The sequence below is a fragment of the Cnephaeus nilssonii genome (genome assembly GCF_951640355.1).
Source record: "Cnephaeus nilssonii genome assembly, chromosome: 19".
Lineage (NCBI taxonomy): Eukaryota > Metazoa > Chordata > Mammalia > Chiroptera > Vespertilionidae > Cnephaeus > Cnephaeus nilssonii.
The window spans coordinates 42351693-42369103 of NC_137090.1; the positions used below are offsets into that span (position 1 = coordinate 42351693).

General features: G+C 39.3%; 1 protein-coding gene across 2 annotated transcripts in view; it reads right to left on the reverse strand.

Moving 5' to 3' along the window:
* The window catches only part of LOC307115436 (myosin-8), a gene marked incomplete at both ends in the record, with an annotated part of 73184 nt that overhangs the window by 52081 nt on the left and 3692 nt on the right, over nucleotides 1-17411 (reverse strand). The window contains 23 exons of one of the 2 annotated variants that reach the window (XM_079798657.1): nucleotides 388-696; nucleotides 971-1095; nucleotides 1190-1355; nucleotides 1439-1622; nucleotides 2901-3097; nucleotides 3208-3326; nucleotides 4001-4127; nucleotides 4588-4977; nucleotides 5058-5148; nucleotides 5421-5566; nucleotides 5789-5965; nucleotides 6224-6466; nucleotides 6991-7246; nucleotides 7381-7517; nucleotides 7612-7735; nucleotides 8027-8144; nucleotides 8227-8314; nucleotides 8873-8943; nucleotides 11361-11670; nucleotides 13614-13784; nucleotides 15223-15372; nucleotides 15473-15591; nucleotides 16157-16295. The exons of the other annotated variant lie outside the window; for it this stretch is intronic. Of the exons in view, the coding sequence (XP_079654783.1) occupies nucleotides 388-696; nucleotides 971-1095; nucleotides 1190-1355; nucleotides 1439-1622; nucleotides 2901-3097; nucleotides 3208-3326; nucleotides 4001-4127; nucleotides 4588-4977; nucleotides 5058-5148; nucleotides 5421-5566; nucleotides 5789-5965; nucleotides 6224-6466; nucleotides 6991-7246; nucleotides 7381-7517; nucleotides 7612-7735; nucleotides 8027-8144; nucleotides 8227-8314; nucleotides 8873-8943; nucleotides 11361-11670; nucleotides 13614-13784; nucleotides 15223-15372; nucleotides 15473-15591; nucleotides 16157-16295 (3957 nt within the window). The remainder of the gene's footprint in view (nucleotides 1-387; nucleotides 697-970; nucleotides 1096-1189; nucleotides 1356-1438; nucleotides 1623-2900; nucleotides 3098-3207; nucleotides 3327-4000; nucleotides 4128-4587; nucleotides 4978-5057; nucleotides 5149-5420; nucleotides 5567-5788; nucleotides 5966-6223; nucleotides 6467-6990; nucleotides 7247-7380; nucleotides 7518-7611; nucleotides 7736-8026; nucleotides 8145-8226; nucleotides 8315-8872; nucleotides 8944-11360; nucleotides 11671-13613; nucleotides 13785-15222; nucleotides 15373-15472; nucleotides 15592-16156; nucleotides 16296-17411) is intronic. 2 annotated transcript variants of the gene reach the window in all.

The window sequence follows — 17411 nt, forward strand, 5'->3', positions numbered from 1 at the left end:
ATAGAAAAATACTATGGTGTAAGCTACAAAATTTTGGAATAGGAAAGTATTCTTAGATACCAGCTAATCTAATGATATCATTTTATGTACATTGAACACATGAAGTCCAGATAAATGAAGTGATTTATGTGTAGTGTGTAACTAATACTTTTCATCACTTCCTCTGTCTCTTCACCTGTCACCACTTTGTCTTCTCTTCAGATGACAAAATGAACTCTGTCTTGGGCCTTCCAGAATTAAGCTATTTTTTAACTGTGTACATAAAAATTTCAACTGATCACCATATTATTTGGATAGTTTATGGCATATACTCCTCATCCAATATTAAAATTTGAGTTACACAATGACACCCAGACTGTATGACACCATGTGTGTTTCCTAATGTACCTTCAGTATTCCTTGGGTGTTCCTGTAGTTCCTCAGGGCCTCAGCAGCCTGGCGGTTGGCATGATTCAGCTGAATTTCCATTTCATTAAGGTCTCCCTCCATTTTCTTCTTGATCCTCAGGGCATCATTTCTGCTCCTGATCTCAGCATCTAGGGTGCTCTGCATGGACTCCACAACTCTGAGGTGGTTCCTCTTTAGCTGATCAATTTCTTCATCTTTTTCAGCAATTTTCCGGTCAATCTCAGATTTCACCTGATTTAACTCAAGTTGGATGCGAAGGATTTTGCCTTCTTCATGTTCAAGAGATGCCTTTTGAAAAAGCAACATTTAGATTACCTAAATGTAAAGTTCGAAGAGCTTTTTTTGTTGCGTGCATTATGATTTCTTCAAGAAGGCATTTTAAAAACTCAAGTTTTCATACATCTTAATTTAGCCTACTAGTTCTGCATTCCCAAGGTACAATTCAGGATTTCTCACTGAATTATATGAGTTATCCCCTAAAAGTTTGAAACATGATTGATCTCCATTGCTATTAATTTTTCATCTTATTTATAATGTACAGGTGAGCAAATGAAACATGTACCTCTGCTTCCTCTAGGGCAGCCTGTAGTTCACTCTTCTCTTGATCTATTTGTTTTTTAATTTTCTCCAATTCATGGATATGCTTTCCTCCCTCTGCAATTTGCTCAGTCAGGTCAGAAATCTCCTCTATAGTTTAATAATAAATTCAGTTGAGAAAATGAAAAATTGGGAAGAAATACCTCCCTACCATTTTTGAAATACAATGATTATAAAGACTCACGTTGTAAATTCTTATTCTCTCTCCTTAGTGTTTCAAGATGGTCCAGGGATTCCTCGTAGGCATTCTTGATCTTGAACAGCTCAGTGCTGAGAGAACGGGACTCCTTCTGGGAGGCCTCAAGTTCAGCCTGAGTTTCCTCCTGCTTTTGTTTCCATTCTGAAAGGACCTGAAAAGCAGTAAATCATCAGCCAATGTCAGGAGAAAAGTAGACTAAGTAAGCATTGATAAAGGTTAAGCAGGCTGGGCCACCTTGTCAAAGTTCCTCTGCTTCTTGTCCAGGGCTGCGCAGGCAGCATTAGATCTCTCCACATCAAGCATGAGGTCCTCCACTTCATTCTGGAGCCTCTGCTTCGTCTTCTCAAGGGAGGCACACTTGGCATTCACAGCTTCTACGTGTTCCTCGGCATCCTGCAGACGCTGGGCCAGCTTCTTCCTGAGAAACAAATCAGTGTGAATGACTAACAGCAGCATCAAAGCTACCGCAGTCAACTTGATAAAGCTGCTCACTAAGAAATCATATTTTTCCCATAATTTTTGTTCCTATGTCTACAAACCATTAAGGTTTTCTAAAATATCTTCTCAATATCAATTTTATCTCTTCTAGAATTCTGTTTTCCCTATTGAATTCTTATCAGGCGTTGTCAGACATATTTATGAGGCAATTTGTGTGTGTGTGTGTGTGTGTGTGTGTGTGTGTGTGTGTGTGTGTGTGGTGGAGGTGGAGAGAGAGATTAAGATTAAGCACTTTATCTGGTTGAGCAATGGGAGGATGTGAGGCAGAGGTTGAGAAGAAGTGACAACCATGACCAGAATTCATTTCATCAAATAATGTTAATATTGAATAAGATCCTTTTACATTTTCGTCTGTGCTCCTCTTCACAAATGAAGAACCTAGCCCACAGTGACATGTTCAAGGTCACACAATTAGCAACTTTATGGCTTTTTATAGCCCAGAAAATGAATATTATTCCATTATTACACTCCCCAAATATCCTCCAATATTACTGCTCTCTTCACCAGCCAACCTTACTGCTCTCCCAGCCCATACTCTTAATCTAGAATATCCCTTCTGCAAATGCTTGCCAAGCCCTTTCATTCTGTCTAGTTCTAACAAATACTGATATAAATCATATTTAGGGAAGCTACCTTCACTAGGAATATAGTGGTTATTTTCTTTCCATGTGTAACTCCCATGAGTTTTATTCTACAACTAATGTGGGTTATTAGTGAAATAAACTCATTGATACTGGTTGTTAGTTAAATGATAAAAGAGTATGATAGTCTTATTCTGAAATTTTAATACTCCAGGTAGAGATAAATTGATTAGTGTTAATTATAATATTTTAACAATATAACTACAACAGATAGTCTCAATGTCTCTGTTTTTCCTTATATTAACAAAAAATTAAATCTACTTAATTAATAAAGGTATACTGATAATTATTAATTCATCTTGGTGGAAAGAAATTAAGATGCTTTTGTAATGGGCCAGAATGGGGAGAGGGCTCCGGTCTTGGCCCATTTTCCAAAGGATATACATGGGGCTGTAAGGAGGAGAATATGGTAGAACCCCTCACTCTGCAATAAAAGAGACTGAAATCTTTTACCTATCTCTATGCCCTGAATATTCTCTTTCTTTTATATTTTTCTTTGCTGTTTTTAAAATTTTGTTTCTTTCCACTCCCTTCCCCCACACCCTAAGAGCCCGTACTTGGCCTCCTCCAGCTCCTCTGTGCGCTGGATGGCGTCCGTCTCGTACTTGGTCCTCCACTGGGCCACCTCACTGTTGGCCTTGGACATTGCCCTCTGCAGCTCGGCCTTGGCTTCCTGCTCCTCCTCATACTGTTCCCGCAGCAGGTCACAGTCATGGCGGGAGGACTGCAGGGCGTGGGCCAGGGCGTTCTTGGCCTGAATCAGCCAAAAAGTATAAGTTTATGTTCTGATCATTGACATTCTCTATGTAAAGTTCCATAGTGCAAAGTTCAAGTGATTGAAAGAATCATTTGGAGAATTTTCACCTTAGACTCCTCTTCTAGCTGCCTCTTTAATTCCTCAATCTGTTGTGTAAATGCTTGTTTGCCTCGGGATAGCTGAGAAACCAGAGCATCTTTCTCATCTAGCTGTCGTGCAAACTCACCTGTGAAATCACAAAACATGAGTGATTTAGTTCTCTTGTCTAAGTGAAGAATAATTTAAAGAATGAAATAACATTAGAAGTCTCTTATTTCATACTAGAGGCCCGGTGTACAAAATTCTTGCATGGGTAGGGTCCCTAGGCCTGGTTGGCGATCAGTGCTGATCAGGTTCCCCGCCTCCCCACCTCCTCCTTCCCTTGCTCCCTCGGTGCCCCACCGCAGCTGCTGCCACTGGTCACCAGCCATGTTCCGTGCCACCCCCTGGTGGTCAGCACACGTCAGAGTGAGCAATAGAACTCCCAGTCTCAAGGTCAAACTCCCGAGGGGACACTTTGCATATTAGCCTTTTATATATAGAAATAATGGAAAGAATAACTCTAGGTTTGATGCTGTTGAGAAGCTTATTTCTTGGTCTTTCAAAAATGTGTGCGCTTTCTTTGATATCTTAGGATTTAGGGGTTTTTGAGTAATGCTGAGGCAACAAAAGTTTTCTCAGCTCAAGGAGTTTAATTTTCTTTTAGTTATATTGTGTTTACCACCTCACAATAAAAAGATGAAAGAATAACAAGTCAATGGTAAGTGGGTGGACATGATTTGTATTTGATAGGTATACAGTGATTGAAGCTAGCCTTTCATTCTTCACCACTCCACAGGATGGTCATATTTATTTACTGACCTGATTCTGTATGTAGACGTGCCCTCTGGGCTGACAATTCATTTATTAAGCGTTGTTGCTCCTCTTCCTTTGTTTTCACCTCACTAAGCTGGTCCTCTAATGTGCGGCACATTTTCTCAAAGTTTATCTGTGGTTGGAAATACAAAGCAATAAGATGGTTTGTTTCTATTTGTAAGTCTGGTATTTGGAGATCTGTAAGTGCTTGTAGAAGGAGGCTGAGTTTTATTTACTTTCTGCATGGTGCCCTGCATCGTGCCTTGCATATATAGGCACATAATTTTGCCTGAATGAATAAATAAATGATTATGAAAATGATATTGGAAATGATTAGAAAACAGCATTATTTAGATTCTGTATAACATAAAATATGGCTTTTAGATAAGTTTTTTAATTGCATTCTTTTGTAAAGTTTAAAGTGATTTGTACATATAAATGAAATAATTCAGTTCAATGTAGTGATACCTAATGGGAATAATTTTAATATTTGAGATAACGAAGTGCATACAGTTAGATTAGATTGTCATATATAAACTTGATCATTTTGAATTGTTGCAAATGAAGATGAAAGGGGACAAGTTAATAAAAACCTTAGCTTTGGAGATAGTCTCCATGTTACTAGCAAGGTCATCGATCTCCATCTTCATCTCACTCTTCTCCTTCTCCAGTTTCTGCTTGACCCTCTGCAGATTGTCTATCTGCTCCCCAAGTTCAGCCACACTGTCCGCGTGCTTCTTCCTCAGAGCAGCTGCCGTGGCTTCGTGCTGCAGGGTGGCCTCCTCCAGGTCCCTGCGCATTTTCTGGAACTCGGCCTCCCGCTTCTTGTTCATCTCAAGCTGGGCTGTAGTTGCCCCACCAGCTTCCTCCAGCCGCTCGCTGATCTCCTCCAGTTCCCGGGAGAGGTCAGAGCGCTGCTTCTCTGCTTTGGCCCTAGAGGCCCTCTCTGCCTCGATTTCCTCCTCCAGCTCCTCAGTGCGGGCCTGGGAATGACAACATTAATGTGAATTCATGGCAGTTTTGATTCCTCTAATGCCTAGAAAAGGTGGAATTTATGACTCACCTGTAACTCCTTGATCTTCTTCTGCAGCTGCATCCCAAGGGCCTGTTCATCTTCAATTTTGCTTTGCAGATTGCTCATTTCAAACTCTTTCCTGTTATAAGAGTATCACATTAGCTCACAGTCAATTCTCCTACCAGTCTTCTTGTCTGTGTATAATTGAATGTCTTTATACTGCTGGTGTTGAGGAAGTGAGTAGTGCATGTTTTACTTGTCAAGCATCTACTATTTTCATTAAATAAAAAATGGAAGATGTCTTTTTTTTTCCATATGCCATGAAGTACTATTTTAGAGATCGTTAAAGCATGTATTTCATCTGAACTGACAAACAATTAGAAGGTTACAATTGAATTTTTTCATACTCACTTTTTTATTCTTTCATCAAGTTGCTGTTTGTCATTTTCTACATCCATTATGGATTCTTGGGCCAATTTTAGGTCACCCTCTAGTTTTCTCTTGGCTCTTTCTAAGTCCATGCGAAGTTTCTTTTCTTGTTCCAGAGATCCTTCAAGCTAAAATTTTAGTGGATTTTATTTATTTTAGTTTTTAAGCACTGAACCCTACATTACTAGCCTTCAAAGACACACAGGGCAATTTTTTAAGTTATACCAAATAGCCTGAACTTTAGTTATTAGTCCCAAATCAGTACTTAAAAGCTTATGAGCATCATTTATGGTTATGTGTTACATTCTTTATTTCATCTTAAGGGAAAACACTGGGTTTTTCACACTTACATCATCCACTTGTTGTTCAAGCTTGGTTTTAGCTTTGGTCAGGGTGTTGACTTTGTCCTCTTCTGCCTGCAGATCATCCAGTGTCTGCTGGTGGGCCTCTTGGAGGGCCTTCTTCTCCTTGGTCAGCTTAGCTATGGTTTCATCCAGGCCTGCCATCTCTTCTGTGAGGTTTTTCACCTTTAGATTTGAAAAATTTACAGGAATGTCAATGACATCCTGCAGTCTTGATGAAAAACATGGTACTATCTTAGGGCATGTCAGCCTGATGGAAAAGAGAAACTACAAACTAACTCAGGCCTGTGTAGATGAATAGTTGACATAATTATGACTGTATTTCCTTATCAAATTCAATAATTTAAAGATAAAATTTCAATTGAAATATTTTAGTAACAAGCTAACCCCTGCAAATACTCTAAAATGGATCATGATTTGTACCTTGTTCTCTGTGGCATGCTTTTCCTTTTCAACCTTGGCCAGTGTCAGCTCAAGGTCATCAATATCTTTCTTCAGTTCTGAACATTCATCCTCCAGTTTCCTCTTCTTGGCCGTCAGCTCAGCATTGATCTCTTCCTCATCCTCAGCTCTCTCAGTCACCTCTTTGATTTTGGCTTCAAGCTGGATTTTGGTTTTGATCAGCTGGTCACATCTTTCCTCTGCATCAGCCAAGCCTTCAGCTTCCTGAAGGGGGAAATGAATTATTTTTATTTGTCTAAGCTATATCTGAAAACACATACTAATTTATTAAAAGGTGAAAACTTCAATGACTCAACCTTTTTGGTCAACACATATGCCAACTAACTTGACAATTTTAAAAAATTCAGGAGGACAAAATGTTTTTAATTTTAAATTATAATGATTAAATATAGTAACAGATTTCCTCCAAGTATCCATCCATGAAAGGTCAGTAATGAAAGAACATTCTAATCTAAGAGAAGGTTCTATAAAGAAAGGAAATTATCTATGTATATTTTTATGAGTTTTCTCACTAATGACCACATATGAACATATGCAGCATAATTTATGACTTTGCATCTATTGCTTCTTTAGATCTTAGTCTTGGTATTTTTGAAAGGCAAACAATTACACCAAATGTTTCAGTGGAAACCATTTATTTATAAACTTTAAATTTTAAAAAATTCTCATATCAAGTCAGCTAGTGACTGGATAAGATGTGGCTGAACTGTGCACTGTACAATACTCACAGATTGAACCTGGAGTTGTAGTTCGTTTTTCTCTTGCATCAGAGCAACCATTTTCTCTTCAAGTTCTTTCCTTTTTGCCTCTGATTTAACCAGATCATCTTTGGTTTTCTCAAATTCTTCCTTCATGTTGGCCATTTCCTTCTCTGTCTCAGCACTCTTGAGAAGGGGCTTGATCTTGAAATACAGCTTCATCCAGGGCCAGTGCTTCACATTCATGAAGGCACGGACATTGTACTGGATACAGAAGATGGCCTCTCTGTAGGAAAGATAAAAGATGCAAATGAAAAATAATGTGGAATGTGTCCATTCCTCAACAAAAGTAATGAATTCATTAGATTCAACTATTAAAATGTGGATGTGGAGAAGGAGTACTTGCACTTGATCCCTCACCTCCTCTCCATCATCTTCTTGAACTCCACTCTCATCAGGAACCCTCTGCACATGGCTTGAGTGCGTGTGATGAGTTGAGCTAGCTTATCATCTCGCATCTCCTCTAGAGTTCCCAATAGGCCAGCTTTAAAGAAAACCTTGCCGAAGAGCAAATTAAATATGTTATTTTCATTCATGAGAAAATCCAAAGGAAATGAAGTTATGATAGATAGACATTTGCATTGGTGGTACCTTGGTATGACCGAATTTGTACTGGGTGTGGTCAATGTCAATAGAACCTAGAAGTTTCTCAGAAGCCTTCTTGCTGTCAATGAACTGACCCTCTGGGATAGCACTTGCATTTAGAATCTTATATCTGTCAGAATAAAAAGAATATTAAAATATGGCTTATCTTTACTGAAATAAAAAAGGTAGAACTCTTGGTAGCTGTCATCGACAAAATTGATTGATTTTTAGAGGAAAAAATTGCATTCAAATAAACAGTGCTTTATTTGAAACTTTCAAAAATATGATGAAAAACTTATGATTATATAAACCAAGACTTGTTTCTTTATGATCACCTTTCAAAAAAGTGAAAAAATGTTTGAAGTATGTGGCAATTTTGTTACAGACTAGCACATTGAAAGTGATAAATAATGACACAAACCTTTGTTTGAAGTCTGCATAAATGATTCTGCTTGGGAATCCCTTCCTACAGATGCGGATGCCTTCCAACACACCATTACATCTCAGCTGGTGCAGGACAAGTTCATGCTCCATGGCCCCTAAAAGAAAGATATGTTTTGTGTCTAAAAGTCTAATGAAAAGTCACACTGGAGTCTTATTTGGATATCAGAAACATCTTACCAGGAGTTTTAGTTTCATTGGGAATGAGACAGCGTACAAAGTGGGGGTGAGTGCTCTTCAAATTGGTCATCAGCTTATTTAAATTCTCCTATAAAACCATATGGAAAGTTTTAGGGTAATTTCTAGTGGCATTTACATAAGAGTCTCTTATCAATGATCTATAATTATTGAGTTCCTATTTCACGTTTTAATGAGCTGTCTCCATGAAGATCATGATAACAAAGAAAAATAATATACATGGTGTATAGATAGAAAATTATGGATTACACAAAACCAGTCAATTTCATTTTATTTTTCTCAAGCACTGCCAGTCAGAGACAATTTATATTGAGACTTTGGTCATATGAAATAGATGTAACTGGATACAGTGGTTGTTTTTAAGAAGGTTCGATTTCATGTGAAATTTGCTTAATGCCAGATCTTTTAGATTTGGGGCTTAAAGAGCATGTAGTTAATTTATCATAAAGTTTGATGTGAACAAACAGTCTGGGTCCTCTTGTTAAATATTAACTGAGACATTTTTCAGATTATTTTTAGTACATCACTACTTTTTTGTTTCACCATAGATTTCTTTAAAAAATTTTAAGTGATAATCGTTTAATTTCTTTACAAAAATAATCATTTGGAATTCAAAAATATACTGTACCCTAAAAAGAGCTGACACTGTCTGGAAAGAAGAACCCTTCTTCTTGGCACCTTTCTTTCCACCACCACTGTCTGAAAAATAAAATGGAGAAATTACAATGAGTTGCAACAGCCTTGTAAGTACTCTCCATAGACATTAGAATAGTCAAAATTCCCACTTTGTATGCTGGTTTTATGCAGTCCATAAAATTACAGAATTTAAATTTGCACTCATTCATTTGTATTATTCTTATTCGTATCTCTCCTCCTTCAACTCTAGATTTGGAAAATATAAGCATTGGCTTGCATTATGAGCATTCAGGAAAATAATAGCAAGAAAAGAACTGTATATAAAGGGTAGATTTGGGGAAGGGATGGGATTTCTTTAATCCAAAGAAGCAGTCTATCTCCTGGAGGAGTGGCTGGGGAGACAGAGTGGTAAGGCCTCCTTAGGGCACACATCCCCCAGAAAACAGGGAGGTTGCATGCTTGGTACTAACCGGCAGGGAAATCCTATTTTCTGTTAGCCTATGCTTTCTTCTGGGTACTTGTATATCTGGGTACTTGTATATCTGGTCTTAGTTCTGAAAAGAGCAGAACTTTAATTTATTAAGCACTAGTGCCCTGACAAGAATTTCCTCTTCTCCAGCTTAGATGGGTCCTTGAAGGAATCAATCATATTAAAATGATAGAAATGAGATGTATGATTCTGAGCTAGTCACTTAACTTCTCTGAGTCTCTATTTTCTTATTGGTGAAAGAAAGCCATGGACTAAATGATTTATAGTGTTAATTTTAGTTCTGTTCTATGATTATAAGACCCTACCACACTTATTAAATAGCCTTAATTTTATTAAATCCATATTGGCCAGTATTTTCATGTTAGCTTTTGCTATAATTATATCTCTGATAAATAGTGTATTTCTTATTTGTGGCTCTAGAAGCATATTTATAATATTAAAATGCCTATCAGTAGATGAGTGGATAAAAAAGCTGTGGTGCATTTACACAATGGAATACTACTCAGCTGTAAAAAAAAAAAAAGTGAAATCTTACCTTTGTGATAGTATGGGTGGACCTGGAGAGTATTATGCTAAGTGAAATAATCCAATCAGAAAGACAAACACCATATAATCCCACTTATATGTGGAATCTAATGAAAACAAACTAACAAAATAGAAAGAGACATAGATTCAGAGAACAGACTGACAGATGTCAGAGGGGAGGGGGTTCGGGGGCTGGATAAAAAAGGTGAATGGATCAAGCAGAAAACCTCCAAACTCATAGACACAGACAACAGTATGGTGACTACCAGAGGGAAGGGCGTTGGAGGAGGTAGTAGAGAGTAAAGGAAGGATAAATGGTGATGCAAGGAGACTGGTGAACACAGATGACGTATTAGAGAATTGTGCACCTGTAATTTATAATTTTATTAACCAACTAGAGGCCCGGTGCATGAAATATGTGCATGGAGGTGTGTGTCCCTCAGCCCAGCCTGCACCCTCTCCAATCTGGGACCCCTCTCACAATCCAGGACTGCTGGCTCCAAACTGCTCACCTGCCTGCCTTCCTGATTGCCTTTAACTGCTTCTGCCTGCTGGCCTAATCACCCCCTTACCACTCCCCTGCCAGCCTGATTGCCCCTAACTGCCCTCTCCTGCAGACCTGGTCACCCCCAACTGCCCTCCTCTGCAGGCCTGGTCCCCTTTAACTGCTCTCCACTGCAGGCCTGGGTCCCCCCTCAACTGCCCTTCCCTGCAGGCCCGATCACCCCCAACTTCCCTCCTCTGCCAGCCTGGTAACCCCTAACTGCCCTCCCCTGCAGGCTTGATTGCCCCCACTGCCCTCCCTTGCAGGCCTGGTCCCTCCCAACTGCCCTCCCCTGCTGGCCTGATCGCCCACAACTGCCCTCCCTTGCAGGCCTGGGTCCCTCCCAACTGCCCTCCTCTGCTGGCCATCTTGTGGTGGCCATCTTGTGTCCACATGGGGGAAACCATCTTTGACCACATGGGGGCAGCCATCTTGTGTGTTGGAGTGATAGTCAATTTGCATATTACTCTTTTAGTAGATAGGATAGAGGCCTGGTGCACAGGTGGGGGCCGGCTGGTTTGCCCTGAAGGGTATTCCGGATCAGGGTGGGGGTTCCCTTGGGGCATGGGGCGGCCTGGGCGAGGAGTGTGGTGTTTTGCAGGCCGGCCATGCCCCCGGTGACCCAAGCGGAGGCCCTGGTGTCTGGGATTTATTTATCTTCTATAATTGAAACTTTGTAACCTTGAGCAGAGGCTAGGGCTGGCCAGAGTGAGCGGGAAGCTTGGCTTCCTCCATTGCCGGGGAAACCCAAGCCTCCTGCTCGCTCCATGGCCACAGCCATCTTGGTTGGGTTAATTTGCATACTTGCTCCTGATTGGCTGGTGGGCGTGGCTTGTGGGCGTAGTGGAGGTACAGTCAATTTGCATGTTTCTTTTTTATTAGTGTAGATATCACCTTAATAAATTCAATTAAAAAAATTACCTGCTTCAGCAGTTGGAGCCCCAGAGAAGAGGAGAGACAGAGTTTTCAATCCAGACTTCTGGTACAGGCCAAGCACAGTCTCATTCAAGGGGTCCTTGTTCTTGTCAAGCCAGCCAGCAATGTTGTAGTCCACGGTGCCCGCGTAGTGCACCAGCGAGAAGTGGGCCTCAACCTTGCCTTTGACAACCTTGGGCTTCTGGAAATTGTTGGACTTTCCAAGATGCTGTTCATACAGCTTGTTCTTGAAGGATGCATCTGTGGCCTTGGGGAACATGCACTCCTCTTCTAGGATGGAGAAGATGCCCATAGGCTAAGAGTAGAAAAAAGGTATAATAGTGATGAGTCCCTCAGAAAAAAATATGCTCCAATAATTTATGTGCTTGATGAAAACCTGAAAATATAATGTTCCAAAAGAAGACTTGGAATGATAAGAAATTAAATAGTCATGATACTAATTTATTGCCTTCTCTACTGAAATCTGAAACAAATCAGGTACCAAGAAAATATGGGAAATATGTTTGCTAGAAAGACTCCTTTTTTTTTTTAAAAGCCCACAGGTGCCGCTTGATAAACTTCATGTTCAGAGTATAAAATTAAATTCTGAAACTGCCATCTCAAAACGGAATTCTTTCTTCCATAAATGTATATATCTAAATACTTGCTTCTCTACTGACAGTGAACTTCCTTCATCTTAAATTTAGACATGATGAAAGTATGAAGAGAAGAGAAATTATGGATAATGACTAGAAATGATCCATTCCCAGGAGAAAAGTGCATCTCATGTGTATCATTAAAACTATTTGTACTCTAAGCTCTGTTCCCCACAACTGTGGAGTTACATGATACTAATATGGTTTTGCTGTGTAAGCAGATTGACTCTTTTCAGTGGCAAATTTGATATGAAAGCCTGATTTAACATTCAACATTGATGATTTTGCTTTAGTCACAAATTGTCTCCCCAAAACTATTTTGGGTGTTCCAGAAACTGAAATACTACAGAAGAAAACAAATGCCTTTTCTGAGGACTGTGTAATTTTGATGAATAGTAGAGATTATGTCACTGAAGTAAAATGCTTTTCCCCAAATTGAGCAAACCTACTCTGCTTTTATGCTCTCATCTCTCATATATTTATGAATTTTGACATTAGCATTTGAAGTTTTCCTACATGGCAGTAGCATTTACTCTTCCCACTGATTAGAATAGGGTTCATACATAACAATATGCCTTATTGTTGTCAGTAGGTACATGATGAGTTCCCACTCCAGTTTTGAAAATGTTTTGTGATTGTTTGATGAGTTTTAACATCTTCATAACTGATATAACTATTGCTCTACCCCTTGATAATGGGGAATTTAGGGCTCATATTCCAGATAAGGCTATAGAAAGGCTTATTTATTAGTCATCATCAACTTACTCAGGAGTCATCATAGTCTTAATGACTGCAACTATTGAAGAGTTAACTTTCCAACCTTTAAGACATCTTGACATATCCTGCACATGAAGAATTACACATGCACAATAAACCATCCTGGGTTCACTGGAGGGAATTACAATACTCAGAAGACTAGCTGTAATTTCATTCCTTTCTCCCATTTGCATAAGATCATATAGGAATTACAGTGAGGGAAAATGAAGTGACTAAGTGGGATAAATGTGACTGTTTATGTGTGTGTTGTAATCATTTTCTACAAACTACTTTTTTCATTAATAACATCACTTGTGACACACCTCACAACTGATGAGAGTGCATAAATCTATATTAATAAAAGGGTAATATGCTAATTAGATGAGGCATCTTCCACACCACCTTCCGGACATCCTTCTGGACAAGGCCGTGGTGGCAGGGCCGAGGCAGAGGGGGTTAGGGGTACTCAGGCCAGTAGGGTAGAGAAGCTAGGGGAATCAGGCCAGCAAGGGAGAGCAGTTAGGGGAATCAAGCCGGCAGGGGAGAGCAGTTAGGGGGATCAGGCCGGCAGGCAGGTGAGCAGTTAGGAGCCAGTGGTCCCGGATTGCGAGAAGGATGTCTGACTGCCAGTAGTTGGACATCCTCCAAGGGGTGTCCTGGATTGGAGAGGGTGCAGGCCAGGCTGAGAGACCCCCACCCCCAGCAGTGCACAAATTTTGTGCACCGGGCCTCTAGTATACCATAAAATGCTACTGCTTGTTCTTTGAAAACTGGGATTGTGGTTTCAAACATAGGAATGTGAACTATTTTTTTGTCATGTTTTAAAGGCTTGAAAAGTCATACAAACCTTCTCAATGAGCTCAATGCAGGCAGCCAGGTCCATCCCAAAGTCAATGAACTCCCACTCAATGCCTTCCTTCTTGTACTCCTCCTGCTCCAGCACGAACATGTGGTGGTTGAAAAACTGTTGCAGTTTCTCATTGGTGAAGTTGATGCACAGCTGCTCCAGGCTGTTGTACTATAGGAAACAATAAATATAGGAAATTACTCACAACTTAAGTATTTGTAATCTATAAAGCAGCTACTAATACTTCCTTCTGAATTTAAGGCATATGATTTATTAAATTACAAAGGTTCGGATTGTTTTCTTAACATATGACATAATTCTAAACAAAGGAGAATTGACTCCTCAGTACTTTGCTTCCCAAGTAACTGCATGAAATCATGCATAATGCAGCTAAATGAAGACATCTTTTAAATATCCTCATTTAATTTAAGAAAGTGTTTTTTATGCTCATCTGCGTGGATCTGGGATTGATATTGAGTACTTTAACCATTCATGGACCAATTTTGAGACTTCTAGACTTAAAAGACTAAAACTTTCTTTTCTATTTATACCTATGTACTAGTTGTCGTATCTCTCCAAAGACCCTTCTTTAGTACAAATTCCATTTTGTACTTTTTTTTGATAGATGAAGATTTTAATATCCCTTTCAATAATTTATAGAAAAAGTAGGTAGAAAGTCAGGAAAGATATAGTAGACTTGAATGACAGAATCAACTTCACTTGACCACCTGACTGATGTTCACTCAACAGTGTGTAGCAGAGCACACATTTTTTTTCTTTTTATCATATAAAATTTTAAATCTTTAATATAACATACAAAGTATTTCATAATCTAGCCACTCACCCCATAATTTTTAAGTCTTACCTCCTGAAAACCCTCATCATGCACCCCTTTTTAAAATAATTATTGAATATATTGGGTTGACACTGGTTACTAAAATTATATAGGTTTCAGGTGTACAATTCTATAATAAAACATTCATATGTTTTATTGTATACTCATCACCCCTCGTCAAGTCTCCTTCCATCACCATATATCCCCCTATACCAGTGGTTCTCAACCTTTCTAATGCTGCAACCCTTTAATACAGTTCCTTATGTTGTGGTGACCCCCAACCATAAAATTATTTTCGTTGCTACTTCATAACTGTAATTTTGCTACTGTTATGAATTGTAATGTAAATATCTGTGTTTTCCGATGGTCTTAGGTGACCCACAGGTTAAGAACCGCTGCTGTAGAGCCTAAGACCATTGGAAAACACAGATATTTACATTACGATTCATTAACAGTAGCAAAATTACAGTGATGAAGTAGCAATGAAAATAATTTTATGGTTGGGGGTCACCACAACATGAGAAACTGTATTAAAGGGTCGCGGCATTAGAAAGGTTGAGAACCACTGCCCTATACCCTCTTCTTTCTCTCCCCCCAAGTCCTTTCCCTCATTTAATCACCATGTTGTTGTCTGTGTCTATGAGTGTTCTTTTTTCTTAATCCCTTTGCCTTCTTCACCCAGTCCACTAATCTCCCCAACTTGTTTGTTAGTTCTCTATACTTTAAATGACTGGGGATTTGCATTTGTTAATTTTCTATAAATTCATTACTCACATCAAAGATCTCAAAGCCAGCGATGTCTAAGACCCCAATGAAGTACTGCCTGGGCTGCTTGGTGTCCAGCTGCTGGTTGATGCGGGTGACCATCCACAGGAACATCTTCTCGTAGACAGATTTGGCCAGAGCACCCACAGAGTTATACACCTTTAAGAACAAAGGTAATTTAGTTTTTTAGTTGAAAATAATGATGGACCCTTAACTTTCCTGTGGCTCAACTGAATCTGGGGGTTTAAGTAATGTTTACCTGCTGTACAGTCTGGCCTTTGGTGACGTACTCGTTGCCGACCTTGACCCTGGGGTAGCAGAGGGCTTTGAGCAGGTCAGCAGAGTTCAGACTCTGGAGATAGGCTGCCTTGTCAGCAACTGCATGAACAAGGTGAGGACGGTGAAACCAACCAAGGCTTACACAACTGAAGGTGTGACTGACAGTGACACAGGAAAAATATTTTTGCTTGAAGAGTAATGTAGCAAAACATATTCATTTGCTGAAATAGCTTCAAAATTGCCACCTTTTATGCTAATTTTAGTCAATTTTTAGATGATAATTTGGAACTTGGATAATTGATGCTCTGGGTGATATTTAAAACATATCTAAAGTGGGCCATGATAAAAGTAATTTGAGAAACTCTAACTTCGGGGTATAGTGACAGCAAACTTTAGATCTGTTATTTTTTCACTGAATTAAAAAATATTTTAATCAAATAGCAAATACTAGCTGGCAATAAGTCAATGAAGAATGGAATGGGCAGAAATCATATCTCCACAAACCTGCTCAGTTATGTAAAACACCAGGTAGTATGACATTTCTTCTCCCTAATACTTTTTCCCATCACCAGGTAAGTCAAAGAAAATAAAAATATGATCTGTATCTCTGAGGAGCTGATGATGTCAGTTCTGTCCATTGAAAGATATCAACAGGGAGTGCTACCTTCAGTGCCATCTGGCTCAGCTTGCTCTTCCCTTTGCTTTTGCTTGAATTTCATGTTCCCATAATGCATCACAGCTCCTGTGAGCTTGTAAATGGCCACCTTTTCATCAGCGCTGAAACCCAGGATGTCCACAGCACTCTGAGAAAAGAGTTGAATTTAATTCACCTCACAGTTATCACTATGGCAGACTCAGGATACTCCTCCCACTTCTTTCTCATCACACTGTCTTATATTTGACTAACACTTTTTCATTTTCCAAAGGTACTCATATTCATCACCATTTTGTCCTATATAGCAACACCAAGAGGTCTGTATGTCTTCCAACTGAGTCATGTGGACAGTCAAGATGTTATATGACTTGTCCACACCCACTCAGTCAGGACTCAGAGGCAGTGCTTTTCTCATTTCTCCACATTATTAGCCTGGCCTTGCTGCACATCCTTCTTACTGTCTCAGGACTTTTCTTGCTCTTTTCTCTAGCCTCACAAGTCTGTGTTTGCTCCTTCTTCTCCTACATTGTCCTAACCTAATACATATTCAGAGTCTGCCTTTCCACCCTAATGGGCAGGAAGGATGCAGCTGGGAGGAGGATATGAGGGCAGCAGCAATGGCCTGAGTTTTTCTCCACATGCCTGTCTGATATCAGGCCACAGCTTAGCTGACCAGGAGATACCTAGCAGTGAACTTTACCTGATCATTGTTCATGTGGGGAACAGACATTTGTGGAAAGAAATTTCTTCTTTCATTGAAATATATTTGTGTCTTTTTTTCCTCTATCAGATTTTGATTCCTTTCTTATTTGCCCATGCCAAGCTTTGAAAAGTCTTATGCAATGGGGCAGGCACAGGGAGGAAAGTATGGTTTTTTACCACTCTGTTTCCTCTTGCCTCAGATTATTGCCTTCTGGCCCCAGCTTACTGACTACCTATCTACAGGAATTAGACATTACTACAGAAGTCCTGGAGCGAGACTGCTATATTTTTTAACTTCTGACACTAGTGGGTATTTCTCAACTCTATCATGTTTGGACATACTTATACAATATGTTATAGAGAAAGAGCTGATAAAGGCACACACATAGTTCAAAGACTCCTTGAAATTAATATTTTAAAAGAAAATTTTATTGCAAGGAACTTAAAGTACTATCTTGGGAATATTGGGATATTCCCATTGGTATTAAAGTTAATAATCAAAGAAGATTGATAATTCAGAAATTCAAAGGAAAACACAAAATATGTATAAAGAAAATAAGCC